The sequence below is a fragment of the Aythya fuligula genome, chromosome 3, assembly GCF_009819795.1.
Source record: "Aythya fuligula isolate bAytFul2 chromosome 3, bAytFul2.pri, whole genome shotgun sequence".
Classification (NCBI taxonomy): Eukaryota; Metazoa; Chordata; class Aves; order Anseriformes; family Anatidae; genus Aythya; species Aythya fuligula.
In genome coordinates, this window is record NC_045561.1 from 39,758,245 (window position 1) to 39,777,653 (window position 19,409).

Genomic DNA, 19,409 nt, shown 5'->3' on the forward strand with positions numbered 1-19,409 from the left:
AGACTCCATATACCACTGGCAGATCACAAAGCAGCAGAAGGTTCACATGGGGTTTGCCAACTGCATATTGGACTAACCTTCCTCCCCTCTGAGTGACTCCTTCCTCACAAGTTTTTCCTCATCTCAGTCTGGCTGCATTCATTGCAGTCTCTTGTATCCCTAGAAGAAAGTTGCTCTATGCCCAAAAAACATCACTAGGCTAAGGGAGGTTTGCACAAAACTGATTAAAAGTAAACTCAAGAAATGGATACTTAGAGTCTGCCCATGTACCTCAACAAGTAACTCTTTGAAACACGTTTCTGAACTCATGTGAGCTGCCTTGAAAACCATCTCCACACCAAAATTTGGTTTTGGGACCCCCAGAGAGAAGCCTCCTGATGATATGTTACTTCAGTGTGTCAATAAATGAATATATTGAAGGCTTGATGAGAAAACAAAGCCATCACCAGTAAGCCCCACTGTCACAGCAGGGAATTAAAAATCCCTGTCACAATTGTAAGGCAACGTGTTGCATTCAGAAAAAAAGTCAGCACAGAATAATCTCTTGGAACAGGTTCACCTGCCAAACAAGAGGTATCTGTGCTGTAAACTCAAGAGACTTCTGAGACCAATGGCCATCTTTTAAAGGTCTTCAACAAGCCTTTTATGAGGACTGTATGGGAGGATCATTTGTTAAAATGCCCTCACAGTGCCACCTGTCCCCTGTTACAACATTTCTGCAGCGGCACCATTCTCTCATAATTCACTCACAGACTGGTGCACAGCTCCCTTTTTGTCAGCTGCTTGCAGGTGCTATTAATCAATGCTCACCTGGCAGGGACGTGAGTTTCCCATTTGTATACACAAATGTTCATTTCTTACTGAGCAACTGAGACACCTCCAACACTCAATGAATGCAATATTTCCCTTCATAAAAAGGAAATCACGCATTCCAGAGTTGCTATGAGCTGTGTAGAGTCACTATCCATGTGACATGTTGCAGTGGCAGCTACAAGTCCAACAAAGTTTGGATACCATTCCAAAGTCGACTACAAGGATACTCCACACACCATACATTAAAGCGGTGATTTAAGTCAGCATCTTATTATGAAGGGTAAATCCCCTATCATTTCTAGATCCCAAAGGAATTTCAAGCACAAGGAGAATGAGATGCATGTTGGAAGTCAGAGAGGAATCCTGTACAAATTCAGAAATGGGACCCAGATTCCAAACGTAGTTGAGATTCCTGTCTGTAAGTCTCTCAGCTTGTACTGGGATATAAATGGCCAAGCATTTATTCACTGAGAGCCACTGGTGTTCTCCCCATTGCCTGAAGATCCTGAAAAGAGATTCAGCTTTGAAATAAACATGTAACACCAGCAGGCATTACAGGTGTAATGTAAAAATTAATGGGGAATATTTATGCTGTGACTGAAAGAATGTTTAACTGGATTATCATAAATTCCTAAGTTGCCTTGAATTTCACATATCTTATCCTTTTCCCATACTTACAAAAAGGAATTTTTTCCATTGCCTAAATTAGCATTTTTAACTTTTTTTTTAATCATATTTAAGCAAAAAATCAAATCAAATTAAACACAGCAAAATAAAATTTCTAGACAGAAAAGAAAATGACTGGAAGAAATTAGGTGCTCTTAATATGTTTAGTATTAATCCATACTAATTAGTTCAATTTATTTACATTGACCTAATTATACCAGGTATAGCATAAACCAAATCTAGAATTACACTGAGTTTAAATTAGGTATTGATTTTGTTTTGCCACTCCTGGCATGTTCTAATTTGTAGAGGCATTAACATTCCCTCTCTCAAAGGAATCAAGGTTTTGTGCTAGTCTAGCTTACTTCTTCATGGAGATTTGAGATGAATGTGAAAATTACAAAACACGTTTATATGGGATCACCACACAACGTTGGTACTAGCATGCAGGCACACATACATTTTTGGTATAGAATTTCATTTAACAAAACATGAAGGCTACTAAAAAAAAAAAAAAGCAAACTATAGTTCATATAGATCATATACAAGAAACTAAGTCATGGAAATATTACTTTTGGACCTCCTGAGTGCTATTTAACCTTTGACAAAACACCTAGACTAGATGTAATACTGAAAATCCTAGCCAATTACTTCTGTGGTGCAAGGAGAGGGGGGGGAAAAAAAAAAAAAAAGTTTACTTTCCAAAGCAGCCAGGCTAAAATACTATGTTCATAACCCCTCCATTTCACAGAAGTTACACAAAAGCTATATAACCTCTGAATAAACCGTGTCTTAAAAGCAGCATTTTGAAGTAAATATTTATTTATATAAACCACTAAAATTAGTAATGCAAGACTAACAGCCATCTATCCACAGAAAAACAGGAAATCTGGTTTATATTTAAAATGCAGAAAACAGACTCACCCTTCACATGCACGCAGACCCCTGAACTATTTTCTAGTACTTTATTTTTACAAACAGGAGTTTGAAGCAAAAAATAGGGATCCATGATTGTATTTGAATGCAAAAACAATTCTTGAGCTTTAAAAAAATAGAGCTAATGTTCTCAGAAAAAAATGTACAGTCTTTTCCTCAGCAAAGCATGCTCTATTCCTCATTAGCTTTGATTTAAACACAAATCTGAATCTCCAGAGACAAGGTCAGTTTTAATGTTGTACTTATGCTATCTCACCACCTGCAATGCAATGTACAAGGAGATGAAATGTTTTTTCCCAGCTAAGACAAAAGCTTTTTTACATCAAAGCATCCTAGGCAACATACAGATTTCCTGCCACTCTTCTCTCATTCCAATTGATTATCATGCTTTAACTTTGTATCTGTTATAATATTAACCATAATCAGTCAGAACAAGTGGACTTTATTTGAAAATAATTATTTATTGCAGTAGTCATTCAAAAATGGACCTCAACAGCATAGCTTCACTGTGTCTACATTGAATAGATAATCTCATACTGCTTCTAATTCACTCAATAATATTTTTTCAAGCTTTGGTGATATAATCTCCCTACTCAGTGGTAAGAAATTTTCCATTATACGTTCAGTTAGTTTAATAGCAGAGAAGAGTCAGCATTGTTACAACCTTTTCACACTAAACAGCATACCTATTTTTTAATTGCATTCTATTTATTTAAGTGCAATAGACAATTACATCACATTTCTTTTACTGCACCGATTAGTCCAAGTGGTCTGAACTGTCAGCAGAGGGATTTGGGGAGGCTAACAACACAAGGACTTCCAGAACTCAAGCTGTTTGAAAACCTCTCTCTTATCACTTTGAAGTTTGACTGTTCTTTGCATAAGGACACACTTATATAGGGAAAGAACATTTCTTTGGTTAAATTTGTACAGCTGTTCTTATGCATTGAAAAGAGACTGTCAAAATGTGTATTATCTTCTGAGTAAAAATAATAGGAAATGAATTAAAGAGAAATGAAGAATGAAGTTTCCAACAGACTCAGCATTAACCTCTAGCTCTCTTCCTGATATCAGTGTAAAATTGGAAAAATACTGAAATATTTTTCAATCCCTTCCAAAATTTTATGGCAGAGAAATTCGTTTGATTAAGCATCTTATTTGGATATAGGTCCATGTAAGCCAAATTCATGATAAACAACGAATATATGACATCCAGTAGAAAACAGAAACATCACTTTTTTCACACGCGTCTTAACCATTTTGAAAATTTGTGGTCTGTAGTCCTTACTGATTTATTATCCATTTGCTATGAGCTAAATCAGCTAAATTTGCCCTTTCCTCTGTGCTGAATCACAAAGAGGAAGTATTTGTGTGTGGGAATTTACATGTCCCACAAATGCTGTACAAGCATAAGAGGTAATAAATTTGAAGGGACACTGAAAACTGTAGGAATGAAAACAAAGAGGCTCTAGTCACATCATGTTTTGTTGTTGTTGTTTTAAAATGTCAACGTTTGTCTCAAAAATTGGTCTCTTCCCAAAAGTGGATAGACCTCCCCCCAGATTCCTGCAAGACAGGCATATTCCCAGTCAGAGATTTTATTTATGTGAATTTTTGTTCAATCCTTATCTAACTTTTATCAGAAGCTTGAAACAGAAAAAAGATTGATAAAAATTTCTCACCCTACAAAATCCCAAGACAGATACTAAATCCATGACACTTTTATGCATAAAAATATATTTTATTTTAATTTGTCACACTGTTTAAGTATTTTCCCTGTTTCTGGAACCCAAACTATCAAACTCAATGTAAAGTCAGAAATGAGCCTCACAGTGGCACTGCAACGTGATGCAAGAATTAACATAAATTTTGAACTTTAAATGCTCTCTGACATGTGAAACACATAGCATGCAAGAGATTTAATGAACATTAGTTTGACATGATAATAACCACTTAAACACACAACAATAGAACTGTAATTGGATGTTTATGTATCTAAATGTACAGCTCTGCTACTTCATAAGCTAGTCGACCAGACATTTTTTTCCCAAAACTTCCAGTGAAATATGGCAGTTCACAGACCCATTTTGTCTCTACATGGATACTGGACTTTATAAGAAAACATGCCAACAGCTTATGATACGACTTAATTCGCTTTGTTTTCAAATGACAAATTGTATCTATAGATTGATCTATACCTGAAATTTCCTTTACACTTACCATTATTGTTCTTGTTGTATGGCTGGATGATTCTGGAAAACAAAAGAACCACAGTGCATTAGAGTATTGTCTTTATCCATATATTAAAAACAAACAAACAAACAAACAAAAAAACACCTGTTTTCTTAGGCTCGCCCTGAAGGCTAAGATAGTACTGTTCATGTACAAGAAAAATACCAGAAACACAGATTGGAAAGATGTCTCATGAAGCAAACATGAGAATCACTGATCCTGAAAATATATGGAAGGTTATAGTATACTGTTAAATGCACTCATTCCCTTTGTTTAATTATCCTCTTCTGCAAGCAAATATGAAAATGGAACTAATTGATGTTTCACATTTCAAGATTTTTTTTTTCATTTTGCTTTTAACATTGGATGGATGTTAAATTGGATGTTAATTGGATAACATTTAACATGGATGATAAGATCTGCAGAAAAAAATACAGAAAAAAATACAGAGCATCAACATAATTTCGTAACTATTCACATTTGAAACAGCTCTATGAAACTATGCAGAACTTTTTCTAAGAATTTTCATGGATTGTTGTTTTAATCAACAAACTAGATTGAGAATTATAACATTCAGAAATCTTAATTACTCTCTCCTACATGAGAGATTACAAGTTAGTCAGTTGAATACACAGTTATATTTATTTGCTGAGAAATCATGACCAGGCCAATAGCTAATGCAGACTTCATCCCCCCCTATTTAACTTAAAGTACATTTGCTTTTGTTGTTTGTTTTTTTCCCCCAAGGGTAGAAGACATCCTCTCTGGCATTATAACACTATGGCAGTCATACTACAACTCTGTTCTTTATTGAAGCAGGATAACTTTAGTAACTAAACATCCTTCTAACCTGATAACTAAAAAAAATAAAAAAAATGCTGATGATCTGTAAGATGCAAAATAATGTTACTATCAGTCTCATTGACCTGCTCAAAAATTTGGGTACAATTTCATCATTGTCTATAGTACATAGAGTTCACACAACACTAGCTGCAGTTCTGGGTAAAATGTCCTCAATTCTGCAAGAACTGAATAAGCAGAGTCTCAATTCTGCAAGTGGGGAAGTATAACCATCTGAGCAACTCTTGAAAAAAAAAAAAAAGGACTCATTTCTGTTACAAGCCCAACTTCCCAGAAAAAGAACAACAAAAAAACACACACGACTATCACCAAGAGCACAACTAGATTTCCTGAGGACTTGAACATCATATTAAACAAAAAGAATGTGGTTTCTTCAGTCTTGAAATACAAAGATATATTGCAGAGCACTTCCACTCATCCACAAAAAGACCAAAATGTACAAACAAAACTCCCATTTTTATATTCAGACGTATCAGTAGTAAGATATGTCCACTCTTACTCAGAGTTACTATGCTTTTCACATAGATTTATATGCAAAATCTATGATTATCATGGTTGTATTACTAATGTCCCAAGATAATACCTCTTTTGAGGAAGATGAGGACTGTAACACATAACAGCAGGATGTACCCAGAGGTTGTTAAACATCATATTTTTGAAGAATATTACAGAATCTGTTAATATAATGCCAATAGCTATTAACTCCAGGATATTAGCATTTTGATAACCTATTAATAAAACCAAGCAAAGAAGTGAAGAAAGATCTGTTATATTTGCAGAGTAATCTCTCTGTTTTATCATACAATACAAACATTCTCATTTTTTTCCAGATATATTTCTTAGGTTTAATTGCTGTAGATACTAAAATATAATCTAAATTACCAAACATCTTTCAGAAAGAATTGAGTATACATATAAATGAAAAGCTAGGGAAATAACTATTTAGGTAGTAGATGGTCAAAAATTTCTAGATCTAGCAAAGACTCAAGTATTGTTGTTGCACAATTTAAACTCTTGCATACACTTAAATCTGAATAGTAAGATTTTGGAACCAAGGAGACACCAATTTCTTCCACAAAATAAATCACACCCTGATCTGGCAGAAATTTTTGGCTGTTGCTTGGGAGAAGAAACTGACCCTCACCCTGCTACAATGTCCTTTCAGGTAGTCATAGAGAGCAATAAGGTCTCCCCTGAGCCTCCTTTTCTTCAGGCTAAACAACCCCAGTTCCCTCACCTGGTCTTCATAAGACTTGTTGTTCTCTAGGCCCCTCACAAGCTTCATTGCCATTCTTCAGGCATGCTCTAGCACCTCGATGCCCTTCTCGTAGTGAGGGGCCAAAAACTAAACACAGCACTCAAGGTGCAGCCTCACCTGAGCTGAATACAGGGGGACAATCACCTCCCTGGTCCTGCTGGCCACACAATTTCTGATACAGGCCAGGATGCTGTTGGCCTTCTTGCCTGCCTGAGCATGCTTCTGGCTCACGTTCACCTGGCTATCGACCAATACCTTCAGGTCCCTTTCCACCAGGCAGCTTTCAAGGCACTCTGCTCCAAGACTGTAGCATTGCTTGGGTTGTTGTGCTCCAACTGCAGGACCCGGCACTTGGCCTTGTTGAACCTCCTGCAGTTGGCCTCGGCCCATCCAGAGCCCTCTGGCCTTCCGCAGCGCCCTCCTGCCCTCAAGGAGTCCAACACTCACACCTAACTTGGTGTTGTCTGCAAACTTACTGAGGGTGCATTTGATCCCCTCGTTGATAAAGATACTGAAGAGAACTGGGCCCAGCAATGAGCCCTGGGGGACACCACTTGTGACTGGCCTCCAACTGGATTTAACTCCATTCACCACAACTCAGAGAAACAATATGCAGACAAGAAAAAGCAAGAAAGTACAGAAACATAAAAACATATCTCAAAGCATCTTCCCCCTACACAGGAAACTTCCAGTTATACTGCCTAATCATTTTTTGAATGTGCTTTCCATATTACATTATGCAATAAAATAGAAGTACTACTCTGCAATCACAGCTTACGAAAAATAATCAACCCACTTGACAGTAATCATACACAGAATCACTCTAAGTATGAACTCCAGATCTCAAATCCAGAACATGTAATTCATGAGGTAATATGCTGCTAACCCTGTTATCCAGCTGACAGGATTGTCTTTCTGAAACTTTAATTCTTTAAAATAATACCAGTGAAAAGCAGGCATTCCAGGAATTAGGCTCTGGTTAACTGCACTGTTTTATATGCTAACTTGATTATAGTGTTGTTCTTATTGTTTACTGTTTTAAGAGCTGATTTATTCTGCCAGTTATAAAAGCCAATATTACTGTAATTTCATGCCTACATATTACCTGTATGTAAAAACAAAACAAAACAACAAACAAACAAACAAACAAAAAAACAGAGCCCTGATTCAGCAGCAGAAATAGAGGGCAGTTCACCATGAAATTCCCTTTTCCTCTTTGTGCAATCCCTCTTGCTTGCTCTTTCTATTGAACTGCCATTTTCAGGAATTCCTTAGTACAACAAAATGGAAGCGATGTACAGCATGCTCAAAGTGGGGTATCAAAGTATGAATGCAATTCTAAATTTAAGGTTTTCAGAACCAAATGTACACAAAGAAGCCTTACAAATCCAAAGATACATTTTTGAAATAAAGGAAATAAAAGCAAAAAAAAAAAAAAAAAAACCTATTTGATTTATGGTATACTTAACACCTTTGGAAATAACTCATATTTCAGAAGATACAATAAGCCTGAGAACTATGATTAAATAGAAATTGTGTTTTCACTTAGGCAAAAGAAAAGCACTCAACCATCTATATTTAAAACAAACAAACAAAACCATAACACAGTGATATGCTCTGTTAACGCTTAGGATGAGTTCTTTCTCAGATGGAATTCAGGGAAACATGGGTTTGCATAAATGGTTTTGCCCCTTCCAAGTCATTCCGTGACCAATTTCATCACAAAGAGTTCATGCTGCTTACATTTACCTACTGAAAGAATACTCTACAGACTTAGCAGCCTTTGGACACACAGCAGAAGCCTGTTCTTTTATTTATAATAAAAAGCTCTCCACTACTTTGGAGATAATTGTAATGTGAATTCAATATAGGCAAATGATGACTGTACATTTATCATTCCAAGATAACACGATTTTCTCATTTTAATAAATTCTGGAAAGGTATTTCTCTTCTATTTCTCTGACAAAAATGACACATTCAATGAGTTTCCTCCTTGTTGATTATTTTTCACCTGAAGTCACAGTGTCATTTGTATCACTGAGGTTGGATGCATGAAGACAGAAGTGGAGAGGGGGAAATCATCAACTCATTATAAATGAACTGAAGGGAAAATATTGTTTTATCATTCTAAAATTTAAATAACAAAGCAACAAAAAGGCTTTTGACACACAAACATTGGATGGTGTATCTTAGTTCTACAAATGATTGACAATTTCATCAGTGACACCCTGGAGTAATTACAGACTCTGTAATTTTCCAGGTACATAATCTGGACACTGGAAGTTGTCATTAGTTCATCATCTCCAATATCACAATTTGTACATCTGCAAAAAGAATACACTAATTCAGAAATGCAAGTGCTAGAGCATTTTCTTTTTCTACTAAACGTTTAAAATGATTCCTTCCAACTGGATACTGAAAATAGACAGAAATTGGCTAGTGTTGTCCAAGTTGCAACAATCAAAGGTAAAAAGGGTTTTAGGTCAATTTCTTGAGGATCAGAGATGGCATTAATGACTGTATAGAACTATGCACAACAAGTCTCTTACCATAAAGCATTTCACATTGTCACATATATAAAAGCTCTCAGTTGTATAAGTCAGGAAATAACCATGAGTTATAAACACCCTTTTCAAAGTCCTCTGCTTTCATAGTAACATAACAGCATCATCAATATCTCCAGAGAGATCTGCTTTCCATGCTGACATTTCCATCAGGATCAGTGCACATATTTCAGTAAAAGATCTGTAGCCAAACATTTCAAAACTTTTGCTAGTTATACCAAAGATCAAAACTAGAATGCATGTGTCCAAAGAAAATTTCAGAGAAAAAGCTGGCAGTAGAACAATAAATAGCATTTGTTTCTCACTTTTGAGAAAAATGAGATACAATATTAATTATACTTTGTGTTTCAGCATAGAAGAAATGGCAAAAGTAGATTCACATAGCAGATTATCACATCTCTTTTCTTCTCTTTCAGTTGGAAAGTTACTGGTATGTAAAATGAGGCTTATAAAAATTTACATAGGCATATAGTTTATTAATATGAAACATATATGAGAGATATTTTATGGTTTTATTTATAAAATTAAGTGCCAGATATTTTTTGGTATGCATTCCATGCTGCTAGCCTGACATCTCAGTGGAATATCTCCATCTTTGCCAAAAAATAATGTTGTGATAACAAAGATCAGGCATTTTAGAGAAAAGACATCTTCCTCTTCTGAGAAATTCAATCCAACAGTGAAAACTGCTTTCTTCTAACAATTTTGCACAGGGTTATGTGAAATGAATTACAATGAAATGTGTTTCGTTTTTTTCTGTTTCAAGAAAATTTGGGGCAGGAAAGACTCCAGTCTCTCCGATTGTCAGTTAAGGTGCATATATTTTCTTGTGACTGACAAAGGAGAGAAATTCCCAGTGGAAAAACAGGGGTGAAATATAAGCCCTTCTTCCTTGCTCATCTCCTCAATAGCCAATACTAATTAGTCATAAGCAGAGGAAGAGAGAGATTGACCAAAATAGCACCTAGGGGAGAAGGTACACTTTTTGAGGTCTTTCTCGCTTTGCCAATTGCTCATGTAACTTTCTCATCTTGCTGTGCTGGAGTTGTGCAGGTTGCTACAAAAATATACCCCCAAATTGCCATTTAATTCTTAGATACAGCTGATGACTTCAATAATCAATTCCCTAAGAAACTGAAGTATGACTGTTAAAAGAATCCTCTCGAAGGCATTAAGACATCTCAGCCTGAAATACAGTATTAAAGGTCCGGAAAAGGGAAGAGAGAATGGGGATTGGGATTGTTGATTAAAAACTCCTCAGCTATGAACAACCAGTTCTCCTGCTTCTTCCCACAAATCAATAAAACAGTATCATCAAGCACAGAATAATCTCTGTACTTTGTTAGTGATGTTATCATCTTGGATATCCTGTAGACATTTTGGTGTTGATGCATATAAAAGTTAGGAAATGCCTGCTAGTTGACAGAGTTTACACTCATGTAGAATACCTTTACCTTTCCAAATATTAAGTAGAAAATTATCGTTACTCACCCTTCCAAAACAACAGCCTGACGTAAAACTTGACTACTTGTATGTAACTGTTGCTCACTGTTAAGCAGCTCGTGGGTGAAAGTAATTGCTTGGAATAATTTCAGACACTATAATTTAAAGATCTGATTCAAAATATCTACAAAGCGCTTTATAGTCACACCTAAATCTTCTCATCATCAACTCAAGTCATAAAATAGGATACACGCAACATTATGCAACATCGTGATTTTCTGAAGACATTTTTTTCCCATTTGAAAGAGATTGTCTTCACTACTGAAAACCATTCAAATACTTGGTGTTGATTTTATTTTCAGCAGCAGTGGATATTCTTTCTTATCTCAGCATAGTTAAAAGCACCAACATGCATATGTGAAACCTCCCCAAAATACTGTGATTTTTTTCCAGAACAGAGAGAAGTTTCCAACATTTTTCATTCCATCCTACAGAATGCAACGCTTCCTGTTTTTCAAAAATAAAGGAAACAACACTTTTTTTTTAAAGACATCCAGAAAAACTTCCTCCTACAAGAAAGTACACAAACAGGTACAAGATCTTTAACTGTGAAGAGGGAAAAATAGCCTCAGATCAAGATCTTTCTTTTGCAGACACCAACAGCCCAGAATAACAGCTGCAGTACGCAGTGCTTAAGCAGTGCAATTTTGTTCAGGTCTATGCATTATATATGAATCATATGTAGAACTACAACTATGTCTCTCAGACTGATAATCAGGTCTTTTAACAGCAAGTTACATTGGACAAGCCCCACTATTTCTGAAAAGAGCTAAATGATCTCCCTCAGCATTCTCAATAAAGATCAAGCAATAGTAGTCAGAAATTACAGACTCCCTTATCCCTATCAGTTGCACCAGACTTTTGGTGGAGGCACATACATGGGACATGAAAGGGAATCTTGTGCTACATTGGCCAAACTCTTGATTTAAGCCAACAAAAGACTACCCTACAAAACGGTAATTATGTTCTCATTTAGGCATATTATTCTTAAAAGCATTAAACCAAATACTAATGGTTTTTCTCATAATCTTACCCCACTCACTTAAACAGATCCTTCAACACTCAACTCACCTAAGCAATAAGACTGACTTCAAATATGTCAATATATATGCATATTTACACAAGCTTAAGTAACATTTACTTGAATACTGTAAATTATCATATATCTTAAACAAACATATTTCTATGGCATAAAACAAACTTCTAATACTGTTTAAAAAAGCAAACCTGAACATGCAGACATTTCTATGTCAATAACATTAAGATTATGAAAATAGCTCAAGATAAGACTTAATGTAAGCTCACTGTGCTCATTTCTGTTTGCTCATTTCATCAAAGCATGAATTGGAAGACAGAATATATCATCTCCATAGTAGGCTTTCTGGATACTGTTAATTTATACAGTGCAATAAAACCAGCAACAATCAATAGTCTTTTGGAATCAAAACAGCTTTTTAGTATATTTATAGTAACATGAAAACTCTGGGGGCTGGCAAAACCTTTCATTGCACAAATAATACACATATCAGTACAATTACGCAGAAACCGCTATTTCTCAAATTGCTCTGGTCACTCAGTTGTTGCTCTGTGCTGAATAGAAGCTGAATAAATTACAGACCCCAAAATGTTTCTCTATTTATTTGGCTTGGTTTTTAATTTAGCAATAAGCAGAAAAGGGGTTAAATGGCAACTATGAAAGACAGACATTTTTCAGTCAAAAGGAACAGAAGGTGTTGTTGAGTATTTTTACTGCTAGTTTGATCAGCTTTCCTGTGCATTTTGTTTCCTGGGGAATAAGGGATTAAGAAATGAAAAAAAAACAAGAGGACCACAACTACTACTAAAAAATGGAGATCGAGACGATTCAAGTCAGCACTGATGGTAAATAAAAAAGTTGGTTAAAGCTGATACATGGCAGAAGGCGATAGTGCAATTGGTTTATGCTGAGACAAATGTTAACAAAACTTGACGATAACTTATCAAAAGCATAAGCTTTGGCCAGTAACTAGTTTTATATTTCTTAAACTTCTCTTTGGCTTCTGTTCAACTGAGGAATCTAATAAAACTACTCTTTAAGAAGATCAATCCCATACCAAGCCATCTGAGCAGCAAGGAAACATCATTCAGTGAGGCTGTGCCTCCCAGGTCCACACAAGTATTTGCCCTTTGCCTGCTGCAGTTCCTTCACCGTGAGGCTGAAGAACTGAGAAAGCTAATGGTAACTTTCGGATGTTATAAAAACAGCATTCAGTAGTACACACTGATAGTGACTAAACTATTTCCACATACCATTGAGCTCCCTGCACATGCTAAAAAGTAGCAGAAAATCTAGAACCACACACACCAAAAAGAAAACAAAAAGAAAACAAAAACAAAACAAACAAAAAAAGGATCATTATAGGTACTCAGTTTACTGTTTTATGCAGCATTGTTTAGGGAATTACTTTTATGCTTTTAACTTTAGAATACCTGATCTAATTCAGAAATTATTCTTTTGCATTTCCATTATCATTCTTATATCACACCTAATATTTCAGGAGTTATTTTACAGTTTGCTTGGACTATACTTTGCATGTTTTTAATTAAAGAGTGGGACAAGAACCCAAATAACCATTTTTACATGAGCAAGATATACCTTGCAGATTTCCACGCTCTAGGATATAAGCTTTCTTCACATTTGCATAGAAAATAGATAAGCAGAAATAATTATCTCCTAAAGCAATAATTTACAGTTCTCAATGGTATTTTTTCAAATTAGATGCCACTTTGTGAAAATTGCATTAACACTTATCTGTTTGATACAAACTAATCAATGTGGCTAATGATTGGTTTTATAAATGCTTTATGTTGAAGAGAACATTGATATTAAATTGAAGAAAAATGTTAAGAACTTCCAAGGTCATCTCCTTGTGGGGAAACCACCATAGTAACGTTTACCTTGAACTCATTGCTACAACTTTCTTTGCAGTAGAAATGTAACATCATCTTCTTTACCAGGTCAAAGTCATTCTCCTCACAAAGATCATGTAAAGAATCCAGTCTAATGAGTAGCATTCCCAGAAGGGGAAAAAAGCAGCTTTTTTTCATAATTACATGCAATAAGTACCAGATTGACATTACAGAACTTAAGAATGAAAGTCCACAGCAAAAATTCTGTTGTGTGAAATGCTCTGCTTTTATACCTATGCCTATATGCCTATGCATCATCTTTTTTATCTAAGTCACACGGTTATCATCATGGTCCACTGAATAGCTTGTGTTGCCATGCATGTTATTTGCCTACTGTGTAAAGGCTGTTTGCACAATGAGCAAAGGTCCAAGAGATCCTCTTACTGTATATATTAAATAACCACTTTTTGTCAAAATATACAGTTATTTCTAGGTATTGTTAAGTGTACAGTAGGTATTTGCACTGCAAGATACAAATAACATTGACAGTGACAGAAAAATATGATAGTTATGGGAAGATAATGGATAGAGTTTTCCTTCCAGTATCTGGAATACTATTTCTATTATCTTGTCTAAAATGAGTCCCTCTCATTTCTACCTTGCCCTGTGAAGCATGAAAACAGCATGTCTTTTGTGCCAGTCATGTCCGGAACAGCCTATTTCAGAGTCTAGCTTCTTTCAGATTTCTAGTCCCAACCACCACAATGAATTGCACTACAAATAAGGTAACTGCTTACAAAAGTTACAACTCACAAAAAGAGTTCAGGAAAGGCAGTGCGTATCTCTGCAAAATATTTCTTCAAATAAAAATGCAGTAAGTCAAAATAAAGCATTCATTGCATCCTTCCCTTTTCACCAAATTTGTTTTATCCCTTTCTTGATCTCTCCTATAGAGTAGAAAGATTAGTAGGAAAATGGTACATATAGTTTTTGTAAGAGATGGCATTAATGGTATTAATTGATACCCATGTTCAGTGAATACGCGTTATCATTCTTTGCATTGAGAATCAATGCTATAAATATGCTATCTATATCTTACATTTGTCAGAATGTACCCCCTTATTTTATGTCATTTCTTAAAACCATATTCCCACAGAAAAGTCACAAAACTTTATTTTAGGCCCACAGAAAGTTTTGCAATTCATAAACTTATTGATTTTATATTTTTACACATACCATCAAGACCATTATGATGGCTGTAGTTTCTCTTTCCCAAAATACTTAGTGAAGAGTGATTGGAGGGTGCAAGCAGTCGTTTTGCACTTGGACTTTGAAGGCTTGATGTTGATCTGATTACATTGGGTTTTACTGCAGGATGAATTTCTGTTTAAGACAAAAGAGAAAGAAATACGTGATTTATAAAAAACAAACAAACAAACAAAAAACTTTCAGTCCACTCAGCTTACAAAATTTACACTTAAATTTCTAGTGAAATGGAAGTTTCTTCAGCACAAATGTGTTTATGGGACCTTGAATAACAATTTGAACACAAGTTTTCATACTTGTCCTTCCAAATAAGAAAAAAAATCTATTTAGTTTTAGATTGCCTGAGTTTACTACAATGGTGTAGATGTGTAAGGTTTTCACAGGTGAAGAGATAATACAGATCAAACTGAAACAGTTCAGTGTTTGCATTTTCCTTCCCTTTTGAGTTTTGTATTGGAGCTACACACCTACAGATTTTTAATCAAGCAAATAAAAACATTTTACAACAGTGAAACCACTAGAAAACCTCAAGTTATTCAATGTTTTCTCTCACAAGAGCAAACTTTAAGGGATCCTCCCACATATAAGTTGCTATATTCAAGAGTCAGGGAATGAGCTACAGCAGAAGACTGGAGCTGAAACTACCCCACTAATCGCAGCAGAAACAACCAAAAATGTCAAGATTGCACTGGATTTCCCAAGTACTGCCAGACTCTAATACCCATTATTAGGGTTTCACATGTCCCAGAGGATCTAAGAGTTCACGCAGTAGGACTATTTCATTGATGGAAGAAAGGTAAGAGGCACTGAAATTCATCTGCCCAGTGCACCTTAGAGCAGGTAGCTGCTGCAATTGCCAAAAGCTGATACAGCTGTATGAGAATTTCCCAGTAATCTGCCAGATAAAGTTGTCAAAAGATGCAGAGAAGCAGCAGTAGACAGACAACATTGTCCATCTTGTGGCCGGGCTGAGGCCTGCCGCGCGAGTCCCCTGCTGGTTGCAGAGTGAAGCCCTGTGGGCAGAGGGGCTGGCCTTCAAACCAGAAGCTAGCTGTCTGCAGGGAGTAAGAAAAATAAAATAAAATACTTTTGTAGCCCAGGCTTGTACTCTTCAGAGTGATTCTTTCTGTTTTTCTGTGTATAAAATAAAGTGCAGGAGGTAGGTATATGCAACACATAAAAGGAGGCTCAGTGTTGAAGGGGAAGGCCCCCCCACCCTCTGCTGCTCAGTTATCACCCAGGAGAAACAGATATGATTGTACAGGAGTCAAAGTCCACTCCGAGAGCTGATTTTTCTTCTTCCACAAGTGTTAAGAAAGCTCATTATCGGAGCACACACCTGCCTGGCACCACACGCCCATTCTCCCAGCAAGCCTTCACAACCAGTCTACAGGAACTCAAACCACCCACCTACACCAGGAGCTTGCCGATGCACAGCAACAACACTTAGGCAGTTGCAATAACCTTTAAAAGGCATTAAAAGGAAGGTGGGAGAGCCAAACAGTTTCATCCATATCCAAATAGGTAGAAAGGAGTGATGATGGCCACAGTGAGTTTGCCAGAACATGCAGTGGGAACAGAATGCCAGAAAGGCACAGCGCCAACAATCTTCAAATTAGGAAAGACTATGCCTAACTAGTTAACAAGTGGTTTGGTCACAGTATGCAATCCTACTCCTAAATCATGAATAGTCTTATCCAAGATGCTTCAAGAGATTCTGATTAAAAAGAGTCAAGCAGGATAACACATTAGTAGTTGTTAGAATAACATAAAACTAACACACTGGTAATTGCCTAAAGGCAGTCCTGTAAGGCTGATTTTACAGCATCATCACCCATTTTTCATAGTGTAGAGAACAGGAGTCTATTTTGCTTTTTTACTAAAATGGGAATAGAAGTGTGCTTCATATTATGAACCCTCTTTCAGTTTGAAGTTTCACCTTAGAAAGTAGAAAGATTTGTGCTCTTATTGAATATATATATTATATATATATATATCTCCTTATATGGGATTTGTATTCTAAAATGCTCATTTGGCAACATATTTCAATTTTCAGAAGGAAATTATTAACATTTTGGGCTACTACTACTAGAATATTATCTTATTTGCCAAAGAGCTCCAGTAGCAACCACAATAATTCCAGCAGCTGTATCAACAGACTAGAACACAAACTCCTTCTCTCTACAGCATATACGGGATAAAATTCTGTATTTCCAGGCTATGCTAACAGGAGGAAGGAGGTCACTAATCCTCAGTTTACTACAATAGCAATCCCTTCTCTTTTTGCAGCAGAGGAAGGTAGCAGGACCAAGTTCTCCCTTTAAGTTCTAGAAAGGAACTTAATTAAACTGCCAGGACCACTTCTCAACAAAGTTTTACTTTAGGGTCTTTACACCATGCACTCTCAACCTCTACCTATAGACTTGCTTCGAATATTTGCACATTTTGTAGAACAGCACTTTCTAACTAACTGCTTCATCATGCCTGAAGTAGTGAGGCATTTCAGGGTTTTTGACTGAATTTTTATATTGTCTTGAATTACTGCAATAGTAATTAGGAATCCTTTAGTCCTACTGCTACCACCTTTGTTCTACAGCCTAGTATACTTTTTTTTTTTTCCCCACTGTAAATCTCCTAGCCACTTGCGGCTTCTCCTGACTTAGAGAACTAAATATATCATCCAAATAATCCAAATTATCCCTTTAGGCACACAACAAATAACCAGTTGGCCAGATTCAGATTCTATGATCACTTCTGAAATTAAAATAAAAATAAAATGGAAGAAACAATACCTGAACAACATATTAGGCATTTTTATGAGACCAACTTGCAGCCTCAAGTAATAGCAATAAAAACTGTAAAAACATCTCCCATTTCCACTAACACCACTAAGGTAAATATATATAGATATATATTTATATTTATATATATAACATATATATATAATATTATATATACAATTTTTATGTATATCTATATATAATATATAATTTGTGTATATATATCTCCAAAGCAAACAAAGAAAAGTTGAAGTCTCCTGCTGAGACACTTAAATAAGCAGCCTGAATTCCAGAGGTGCTTAAGCAGTTGGATCTCTCTCATCTCTTCTCCTCAGTATGCATCCCAGCTGGAAATGCTAGGCTGGTTTCCTCATAACCAAGAGGCAATATAGGACATTTAATTAGCCAGAGGCTCACATTAGGGGGTTTGTTTAGTAAGCACAGTGAAGTCTGAACAGATTACAGGGGATTAACCCTACCTCTCCCGAGGACAGGGCTTACTTTTAATGCTTAACCTATCTCACCTGTGGAACCGGCAGCCAAGAAGCAGAACAGAGATAAAGGGAAGCAATGACCCACAATGTGCAGGGCATTGATATATCCTTTCTGCCTTACCAGTAGGGCTCAATAAGAGTTGAACCTGCGAGATGCTGTTAACTGTATTCCAGCATGTTTGTGGGCTGTGTATTATTACATGATACTTAATATTATGATTATTATTATGACATGACCGGTTGTATATCAGCATTAATCTTGTTCATGAAACCTTCACCTAAGTACACACAATGATATCTGACATTGTTAATTCATTTATTCCCACTAAATCTACAGAAGCGCGCTTTCAGAGGTACTAATATGATCTCTCTCAGACTAGACAACATGACACTAAAAACATACAGCATCTTCTCATACACTGATGGTGTCCTTTCTTCGTTTGGCTACCCAAAAGGGGTCAACTAGATGAACCATCATCCCCTACCACAACCACAGTTCTTCCCAGTCATTCAGAGCAAACCTCTCATTCCTTCCCATGACAGCATACCTAACACAACCAGGGTGCATGTAGGAAGTTAGCAGTGGCTTTTTTCTTTAACTGCAGGGTAGGAGAATCAAAATTCAGTGACAGGGGCCGTTAATTCTTCATTATCCATTTTTTTGAAGTTTGGATTTTGTTAAACTTCATGATCTGGAATAACTGTCAAAGCTACATTAATAGCTGATTTTTATTTCAGTAAGTGAAGCAACTGTTATTGATTACTTTGTTGTAGTACAAACTCCTGTTGGTTAAAATTTTGAGGAAAACCATCTAGTTCTATCCTTATCTTTACTACTGTAGAATGGTGTTACTATATTGCAGACTTACTCACATATTCTGATCAATAGATTGATTTCTATATTTATTTCAGGATGAATAAAAATCCTCTAGGGTATTTCATCTCTTAGTTGTAAATATTTAACAGTCAGTAGCAGCTCCTTACAAAGAGAACTATTTTCATTTTTAATAGCAAATTAAAATTACTAGAATTTCTCCTCTCCCCATTATGTTATGTGAGCACCTTGTCCTCTTGGCTATAATCTCAGCACAGATTTCTTTACTTTTTTCTTTACTTTTTTTTTTTTTATTTATTATTATTATTATTT

At 35.9% G+C, this 19,409-nt stretch overlaps 1 protein-coding gene across 4 annotated transcripts in view; it reads right to left on the bottom strand.

Moving 5' to 3' along the window:
- Nucleotides 1–19,409, bottom strand: part of MTA3 (metastasis associated 1 family member 3) — a 139,950-nt gene that overhangs the window by 25,120 nt on the left and 95,421 nt on the right. For all 4 annotated transcript variants that reach the window (XM_032183669.1, XM_032183671.1, XM_032183670.1 and 1 more), the window contains exons 16-17: nucleotides 14,959–15,105; nucleotides 4,636–4,667 (exon numbers count right to left, since the gene is read on the bottom strand). In XM_032183669.1, coding sequence (XP_032039560.1) covers nucleotides 4,636–4,667; nucleotides 14,959–15,105 — 179 coding nt within the window. The remainder of the gene's footprint in view (nucleotides 1–4,635; nucleotides 4,668–14,958; nucleotides 15,106–19,409) is intronic.